This window comes from Montipora capricornis, chromosome 10 (genome assembly GCF_036669925.1).
Source record: "Montipora capricornis isolate CH-2021 chromosome 10, ASM3666992v2, whole genome shotgun sequence".
In the NCBI taxonomy this organism is placed as follows: domain Eukaryota; kingdom Metazoa; phylum Cnidaria; class Anthozoa; order Scleractinia; family Acroporidae; genus Montipora; species Montipora capricornis.
The window spans coordinates 12,098,479-12,108,478 of record NC_090892.1 but is presented as its reverse complement, the minus strand read 5'-3'; the positions used below and the strand labels follow the sequence as shown (position 1 = coordinate 12,108,478).

The window sequence follows — 10,000 nt, the reverse complement described above, 5'->3', positions numbered from 1 at the left end:
GTCGTTTTCCCTTTTATTAGTATTGACTTCTCTCAACCACATTTATATTGCCCAGTACCCATTATATTTGATTAGTTTAAAAATCCGGCTGAGAGACACTACTGTCCTGGCAGGCGAAATGTTCTCTTCCGATCGCTGTGCGCGTCTCAAATACGTCGCATGCTTCCTGAGCTTCATGATTGCTTTCCTCAGCTGGTCGTGACATGTTTTTAAGATAAGCTATGAGCGATTCACCAAGATAAAATGAACATCTTGAACTCAATTCCTCTTGTATATAGACCAAGTGGCATTAAAATAAGTAAATAAATTGATTAACAATTAGTGTAATAATTGAACTAGGAGACCGATGGTCAAGGTAGGAAACTTAAGGTAGGCTCAGCCGTAAATAACAACGTTCACCCAAGGCTTGGCGGCAAAAACGTTTAAGGTAAGGTCCCTTCAGTTTGCACCACGCATCTCATACTTCGCATAACATTGTCACTTCGGAGTTCGCGGCGTTTCACGCCGACCATCTGAAGAGAGGCAACAAAGGCTGCTTTTGCTGTTCAAGAGCTTTTAAGTGCAATCATGATAACTCTTCTCGGTTAAGAAGGTGTTGTTTTGGAACTCACCCCAGTCGTTTCGCGGAAAATGATCATTTTGAAGCCGAAATTGCCCTTTTGCGCATGCCACCATTTATGATCGTGCTGCGAAGAAACGAGCACGGTGACCTCCCATTTTTGATGGTTTTATTTACTCGTAATAGGTACACGGAAAACATATTTTAAGGAGAAAGATTGTTGGATAGTAGAAGTTGTAGTATTTACATATAAGTGACGTGAAACTGCATTTGGAGCCCGACACTGAGTGCAAGGTGATGACTGTAGTGGTTCAATTTGCTTCCATTTGTTTGCAAAATCGAGCAATTTGAAATCACTTTACTTAAAGATTACAGCCGGACAAACAAGTAGGTTCAAGTTTTGAGTAATATTGAGTAGCTTTTGCTACATAACAACAATTTATCCGGTTGATCTAGCTTCGAACGCTTCTCGCGTAATTTGGTAAAAAAACACTTAGAATAAAGGGCATATAACGCGAAAACAAGCACGGTGATGTCCTGTGCATGAATATCAATTGTGCCAAGTTTGAAAAAAATCTGGAGGGTACGTCATTTTCAAGGGAATTACCTTAATACAACTTAAATTGCTAAATTAATTCGTAAATAACTGGATAAATTAGCAGTTCAATCCTCCCTCTTACTAAAGGGGACTAAAGTTTTTGACTGGAAGTACGGCGGATTGTCAACCAATCGACTCCTGAAAGTGGGCTGTCACGCCAGAAGAATCCGTTTTCGGATTCTCCCTTTCTTTAGGAACGAAGTAACCGTGTGACTGATCTGAGATCATAAATCCAATTTTAGATTCTCCCAAAGAAACGTTCCTAGGGGGCAATATTCTACAAGATCTCTTTTCACACGATAACAACCCGTTGCAAAATTGTATGCTGTCGTTTCATCTTATTTGACCTTTGGGACATCGATGACGGTTAGCGATGAACCTTTGAATAAATGCGCTTCATCTGTGAGAGAAACATTTTTCAGTTTCCGGGAATCAATTTGAGTGAAAACAATGGAGGACGTAACTCCTCTCGGACCAGCAATTTGATGCGTGTTTTAGCTGAACGTAGATGAACTGCCTCTGATTTTTTCATCCTCCCACATTTTAGTGCCTGCGAAATGTATGTTTTTAGAGATGAACTCTTCGCTTGGGCCCTAAAAGACTGGAATTTCTGCTCTTCTACCCACATTGTAAACCTATCGAAAAAAAAAAAGGAGACGTTCCCTTTAAAAAATGTTCGGCATCAGTAATCAACAGACGAGAAAAGGCAAATTACAACAAAATTCGCTTTCCTTTGGTCGAGGCTACTGTAAATTAATCAAATTGCTATGAGAAGTGGCATTTCCCAGTCTTTAATGCCACCCAAACCTAGCAAAATAATACCTGTTAAAAGAATTTGGAAATCTCTTTGTCCTAGACATAATTGTGAGAGATTCAGCGAATATACAAATTTCCTGTTTACCTTCGTTCAATCTCTGACTCTTTCCAGTTCTTTCTCACTGTTCCTGTTATGAAACACCGTTGCTCCTCTTTTATTTCTTTGATACGCCTGGCTTCGTCTTTCATCTCTAAAAACGTGGTCCCTACTTCATTCACATCAGCCACGAGCTCAAGTATCTCTGCCTTGGTGAAGTCTCCCCGCAAGCACTTAAAATTGGGCAGTCCACCACTTTTTCTTGGCGTCTGAACTTTAACTGGCTTACAGAAGCTCTTTGGCCTTCAACTCAAGCCTTCCATGCCGTTTCATCACTGATAAAACTTTATTATACTGAATAACCTTCCTCCAGCGAACTGATAAAAAAAATACAATTTCCATCTATTGGACCTAAAAAAACAAACCATACAAACAAAAGTGCCCTCAGTTTTTGACTTCAAACACGAAAATGATAAATTGGAGCACCTTTCAACTTCATCGAACAAGGGATGAAAATAGCTTATTTCTATAAATAAATACGTTTTACATATACCTAACATGAGAACACTACAAGTCTTTCAACCGAAGATACTAGAGAAAGAAATAATAATAACATAGAGGAGAAGTAATCTCGGACGTCCAATGGCATGAGGGTTCGCATTCTTGGAGCGGCACGGAATGTTGTAGAAGCTCAAGGTAAGTGGTACAGTCCGTTGGCTTTTAGGTAAGGACAGTAAGGAAGAAGGGAAGGAAAGGACAGGCGGTAAGTGGAAGAAAAACGGAAGGTAAGGGAAAGGTTGAGGAGGGTGTTTTTTTATTATTCTCTTTTTTATCCCCCCTAAAAATCTGGGGCCCGTTTCTCAAAAGTCCCGAAAAGCCATTTGAGAACCTGCCAACCGCTTGTTCAGGAAAGCCGATTTTTAAACATGTTTTCAAAGTAACAAAAAGCAAACTGACTGTGAAGTTTAACGACTTATATCCTCTCCGTTCTTGAGATCCAGAGGGAATTGTGACACCCGAAAATGGCTCGTAAAAATTCGGGACTTTCGAGAACGGGCCCCAGGCCTCATTTTTCTTATTACATCCCCCCAAGAAAGGGAAACCATTTTTTAGACAGTTCATAATAACCTAGCTTGAAAAAGTTTGACCTAGGTTGAAAAAATCAACGTTGGTTGAGAAATCAACCTCGGCTGAAATTAAAACTAACCTAAATTTTATTTCAACCTGTTATAGCCACGTGGCCGCCTAGCCACAGTTTGTGCGTTTGCACGTTTGCGCTTATCAGAGTAGCCGCGTAGCGATATAGCCGGAAATGTTCTGGCGTGGCCGGGCACTCTACAGTTAAGCCTGTCCTGTCGAGAGGGGGACGTGGGACTGTCAATAAAATGTCACTATGTCCAACTGCCGCAAGGACAAAGACAACAAAGAATCAAGAGAGTTCGGTTTTTGAAGAGACTCTTATAACATCAGGCACTAATTTTTGTAGGAGTCATTTCCATCGTTACTCTTTTAAAGGGAGGGCTTAAAGTGACAAGTAGAAGGGAAAAATCGAGTGTGCCAAAACCTGATCTTATGCTGGTCCATTGTTACTATCTAATACAATATGATTCGTTGGTTTAAGACATTGCAGCCTTCAATCCTTAGCGAAGTGGATGGAACACAACATCGGCTGAGATGACCGCACCACTAAACATCCAACGTGATGTCGAGAGACTAGCCAATGAACAGCGTGATGAAATTCCCGAGGTAAAGCAGTAAACGCACACTAGTCTTGCATATCAAGATTTTAGTATAAATACACAGGTGATTATACAAAATCGCGCGCTCTCATTGGCTCGCTATCTCGGATTATCAGCCGATAATCACCTCGACGGACAAAATGGCTTCCTGTAGTCGTTTTGCCACTGTAAGTGAAGATGGTTTCGCGTTGAAATGTTTTTTTTTCTCTTTTTTGAAATAATCACCTGTGTATTTATACAAAAACAATTATTCGCCTCAGGCTCAGTGATTATCGGTGAATATTCACCTCGACTTCGTCTCAGTGAATATTTACCGATAATCACATCGCCTTCGGCGAATAACCGAGCGCGAGGGCCGTAATGGGGAATATTGGCCCGAGGTCGTGGCAGTACGGGCCGAGTGCAACGAGGTCCATACAAAGCGACCGTCGGGGCCAATATTCCTCAGTACGGCTCGAGCTTGCTCGGTTAGTAAGTAGTTTATTATATGGTTTTTTAATTACCGTTTGCTTTGCTTTTGCAAGCCCGTAATCGGCCCGTGGGCATTACGGGAGAATAATGCCCTCAATTCAGTCACAATTAGCCAAACAGAGCGCGCGTTATATCGGCTACAAACACAAGCCATATAATAATTGTTAAATATTCACCTTCCAATTAGAAACAGTTGACAGGCCGTGGTTCAGCTCTTTTCATACTTCCCCTCACATATCGACATGATTAGTAAATGAAATATGAAGGATATGTTGCTTTCATCTTCACTCGAACAATAAAATATCATTGCTTTAAAAAAAGAAACCACGTCTTAGTTCTCAGTAGGGAACGGGATAGCATTCATTTGTTCCTATTCTAGTGAAATTATCACAAATTTTGTTTGCTTTAATATTCGTCTTAGGTGTACGCTGGTCGATGCAGGCGCGCGTCCGAGTGCAGTGGCAGCCCAAGTATCCAGAGTTTGTAATCCTCTTGAGGCATTGAAGGAAGGCGTTCTGGTTGCCGTAAATATCGCAGGCTGCAAAAAAATACCAGTGATTGGGCGAGTCAAAGCAGTGCCGGGGAAACGAAGACTCTGAGTTAGAGTACGTACATGAAAGGGACTTGGAGGACTGAGTGGATAACATGGGCCTTACTCAATGGGACCATCTGAGTTGATTCTCTACCAAGGGGTTGTGCTCTTTTAGTACTAGATTTTATATCAAACGTGCAGAAGACGTTCAGCAATGAGACCTACAAATACTTGCGGGAGAAACAATTAGGACAGAGCATCAAAAAAACCATTTTCATTTGAGTGTCGAGGTTAATTAATTGACAGCTTTGGTTTTCGTTTGGTCCATGAATAGGTCACCAACTTGCAAAATCATTTCCGCCAATCAGATACAAAACTTGAACCGAAAAGAAAGTCTCTCTCATATTTATTCTTTTTATGCGTTTTGATGGTTGGGAATTACTCTGATCTGTGTTTGACTAAAGGGGCTCCGAGTATATCTTCCGAACGTCTAGTTACCTACATCTTGTGTTTCACGACACTCAATCATGATTGAAAACGGCTCTATAGCTATATAGGGGTTTTCAACCAATTCTCCAAAAAGTGAAGGATTTACCGATACAAAACACGGAAATTTGCAAGTAAAGACTCGGAAACGACGCCACACCAATCTAGGACAGGATAGGGCCCGATTCACACGACACCGGACGAATTTTCCACCGGTTGAAAGATTTGTTCGGCCATTTTGTTCGCACGGAACCGTGCAATATTTTCGCTCTGTTCACACGGAACTGACAAACCAGATTAAAGTTAGAACTTTGCCAGTGGTTTTACCATCTGTTCTTGCGCAGAGCGCAACTTTACAAAGTCCAAAATGGCGCCAAGAAAGAGAAAGGCAAATAACGGTAGTGGCTGAGTTACCACGCATCCATGCAACCACGCCTTTGCCGTGCAAAATGTCCTCACAGCGCGCTGGTTAAATTTTCAACCACACCGGCTAAAAACTCGTCCCCGATTTGGGCGTTCAAATTATTGTACGGTGAGGCGTCTAAATTTTCGTACGTTTAGCGTGGTTCCGTGTGAACGCAACCCTAAATGCACAAATTTTGAACCGGTAGAAAATTCGTCCGGTACCGTGGTAATTGGGCCTAAGGAAACAAAAAGAAGTGTGGCACAGCTTACGTGGGTAGAATGTTACGTTTTCCTTTTTTTTTTTTTAATTTTATGCAAGTTTTTTCAGCAATTAGTTCCGTTCTGTTAGATATGTGAATTATTTTTAATCAACACTAGAATTTACAGTTTTAGTTAAAGTAAAGCGTTAAAACGAGTCAAATGCATTGAACTTCAAGCCAACAATACTCTTTAACTGGTTCCTGGTTAACCCAATTTGTTGCTACGACTTACTAGTACGAAGATTCAACGAATAAAAGATATAAAATGTCATCATATATTGAACGGCGGATATGAATTCAAAACAAGCTATGATCCTTGCAGTTATGAGCGCAATTTTAGTAATTGCGTAGAGAAGCCTGAAAAATTGAGGACTTCAATGGGGTTTAAACCCGTGACCTCGCGATACCGGTGCGATGCTCTAACAAACCGAGCTATGAGGCCACTGACGTTGGGAGCTGGTCATTTGTAGGTTCTAATGTTCCCGTGATGAATGAATCAACGAATGAAATGACATATGAAATAAATTATGTATTGAACTGCGGATATGAAATCAAGTGTCGCGGTATCGCGAGGTCACGGCTTCAAACCCCGTTGAAGTCCTGAATTTTTCAGGCTTCCCTACGAAATTGCTAAAATTGCACTCATAACTGCGAGGATTATAGCTTCACTTGAGTGCGAAGATTGTTTACATTACTTATTAACACAAAGATTTTTCAACTTTTATATATCGCTTTAATCTAACCCAAATCATTCAGATAGCACAAAATTTCATATTGATTAACCATTTCCATCGCTTTTGTGTTTGTCATCATTATGATATTTGATAATTCAGGCATTTTCGCATCTCATAGATTTTAGATTTTCAGCGGTTTTGCTACATAAACGAGGCTAAGGGGTCATTTCGTATCGAATTGACCCTTAAGCCTCTTTTGCACGTAGTTTTAAACCTAAGAAAATGTGCCTGCAGGCTCAACTCCAATAAGGTCTATTACAAACTCTGTTTTGATTGATCCCGCAACCTCATTGTGTAAAAAATTCACCCTGAAGTCAAAAAAGATACGATTCTCATTAAATGAAACAAAAAATACGTAGTCTTTCGTTTCCGGACTGAAGAGCTCTGGGGATGATGAGAAATATGACCTGCTGAGTTGCCACCCTTTTTCTTTTTATCTTTCGGATTGGCCCAGCCAACATTACTCCTGGGAAAATCCCATTTTCAGCGCGTTCTGCAGTGTTCCAGGTAAGAGTCGGGTCTCGGGTCGATATAACCCGACAAAGAAGGCTTAAAGTTCCTGACCCGACACATGAATTTTAAATATTCAGTTAAATATTACAACAAAATTTAAAAAAACGAAAGGCGGAAGTTTCTAGGTGAAAACGTACGTTGTTTAACTCTGAAAGCGACGAACGATTGACATTCTTCCCTGCAGTTTATTCGATGTAAACAAGAACCTTGACACAAGGTGATCATGTGCACCTTTGTGGTTGCCTAGCACGTGATCAATTTCTTCCTTTTGATAGAACATCATGACGTTCCCCTTGATTCATAGAAGTCACGACAAAGATTGTCGAAATTTCATTAATTAATCTTTCGCCGCTGAGGATTCGAAATTCATAGTACTGGTAATATGTTTTTTCTTCCATCTGTCTTTCGCCTTGCCTTTTACTGTTAAACCCCGGCGTTTGCGCGATACTTTTTGGTGCAAACGTAAAGCCAAAAAACGTTTTGACCTGGCATCAGATTAGACTGGAATATGGAATAAACGTTTGCTTAGACATGCATGACATGCAGGAAAACTTCCGTCAGAGCAATTTGCAATTAGTTTCTTTTTTGCAGACTATTTCACTTAAAGAAGAAACGAGTGAGTTTTACTCGAGAACGTGGATTGTTATAGCCTGCAAGCAGGCTCTTGCATTAAAATGGATCGGGGTCGAAATATACAAGCTTGGTTACTACAATCACAGTCATAAGTCATTGGAACACCCACCCCCTTTCCCCCGTGCAATGTTGGATAGCACAATGCACCCAAACTAACTGTTCAGGGCGTTTTAGTTTCTAAACGCTTACCGCAAGGTGGGAGAGGGTGGAATGCTCAATTAATTCCGTCAGTACAGCAACAATGTGTCGCAGTCAGTGCAATCAGGAAAGTAGGCGCAGAGTTAGCCGTAATAATATTTTTTAACGTTTTTCGCTGGTCTGCTCAAGCGCTTCCATGGCAAGATATATTGCTATCGTTGGAGGAACAGCCAGTTCACGTTTTGGCGCCCAAGACACATTATGCGCAGGGCATAGTGTTCGAGAAGGACACTCCAATTTTCCGTACTTCTAAAAGTGACATCGTTGCAATTAATTTAAAGGGGGTGTGGTAGATGAGATAGAAACACAAATTCTGTCAATAATGATGGCGTGTCTTTACTAGGCATGCTCTACTGGAGTCGGAGCAAGTCGTTTTAAGCCCTTGCAGGAAATTTTTCGCTAAACTAATATTAGAATGAACAATTATTACATTGATTGTACCATTAAACTGCCATGCTTTATTACCCTGCGTGCAGCCGTCTCGTAAATTTACCAAAATTACTAGTAATTTACAAACGCAATATAATAAAAGCAATGAGTGAATATTTATTTTCCTTTTAAAATAAAGAAGTTACACACCTAAGAATTTAGCACTTCAGTGTACATTATAATGATTTCCGCAGTATACTCTTAAGCAATAAACAACGGGTTACCATTGTAACCCGATGAGTTTTTAAAAGGTTATCAGAGTACTTGTCTTTATCAATTTCGACGGGTTACAATGGTAACCCGTTCAAAAGAGATTACAACCTTCACTCACTATATTACCGTTGTTGATCTTGGCTGTACATCATTATATTAAGGTACTTGAACATTACATTGCTAATACACATTAATGGTAATGAATTTATATAGCGCATTTTCTATTAATATATTCAAATGCGCTTTACAAGCAAGGGATCTATGGGTGAGATCAGTCCATTAGCGATCTCACCCAGCACATGAATGAATGAAGTGAGGCCTGACCACAACACCGGGAGCTCCATGCCCTACTCTTTACGAATAGTGTGTGGATTCTTTTGCGACCCACTGGGTTGTGAACATTGAAGGGTTGTGAGACGGGGCCTACGGTTTATAGTCCTTATCCGAGAAGACTTGAAAGTCTTAAGTATTTGCGGATGTAATTACAAAGGCAGCACTTTCTCCTCAGTTATTTTAAGACCCTGAGTGTTGGTCCGGCCAGAGTCGAACTCACGGCCTCCCGCATGACAGCCCGATGCTCAACCAACTGAGCCACCGGTGCGCATTAGGAGTTATTTTTATCTATTAAGGAAATATAAACATTGTTGTGTTCTACCTCAATTTATCAACTAACGCTCATTTCAGAAAACATGTATTTCAGTTCCTTACCGGTGGTATTCAGTGCTTGCGCTAATTCATTAGAAATCTACAGAATACACACTCGATATCTTTAGACGTACCGCAACGTGACATGATTAATTTAAGGTTAAACGATTCTTTATTCAATAATACAATGACAGTCATAAGTCGTTGGATAGCGCAATGCACCCAAACTAACTGTTCAGTGTGTTTTTAGTTTCCAAACACGTACTGCAAGGTGAGAGAGAGAGGGATGCTCAATTAATTGCGTCAGTGTACCAACAATGTGTCCCTGATTGTAGTTTCTTTCGAATTTAGTAACCAAGCCCCTATATTTCGACCACGCACCATTTTCAACAGAAGAGCCTGCTTGCGGGCTAGTTTTGTTATCTTTAAACTGAATTTATTACCAAAGCTTAAAAAAAGTAAAAGACCTCCAAACAGGACAGGACATTACAAAATAATTTAAGGTGTGAACATATGGAGCAAAGTGCCACTGCTGGCATGACGTCTGGGTGACGCCTCAAATGGTCCACATGACCCCCCACTTGAAAAAAATTAACTGGAACGCTGCAGTTCAATACCACCCAACTCAGTGCCTTCTGTTTTTGTGTTACACGTACCACAGGTAACCCAGTTTACGCTCTGAGAGCGTCCAGTCTTTAGAGAAATAGCTGGTGAATCCACAAGATGGCGAAC

General features: G+C 40.6%; 1 protein-coding gene across 3 annotated transcripts in view; it reads left to right on the top strand.

Annotated features, from left to right (window-relative positions):
• LOC138019438 (threonine-rich protein-like) overlaps nucleotides 1–10,000 on the top strand; it is a 26,273-nt gene that overhangs the window by 15,820 nt on the left and 453 nt on the right. Inside the window, exons 5-6 of one of the 3 annotated variants that reach the window (XR_011126158.1) lie at nucleotides 3,632–3,756; nucleotides 9,930–10,000. The exon at nucleotides 9,930–10,000 is cut by the window's right edge and continues 453 nt beyond it. Coding sequence is in view for 1 of the 3 variants with exons in the window: in XM_068866230.1 (XP_068722331.1) it covers nucleotides 9,930–9,967 (38 nt within the window). In the remaining 2 variants the exon portion in view is untranslated. Of the gene's footprint in view, nucleotides 1–3,631; nucleotides 3,757–4,641; nucleotides 6,179–9,929 lie in introns of those variants that run through there. The other 2 variants (XR_011126157.1, XM_068866230.1) reach the window with 2 other exon arrangements.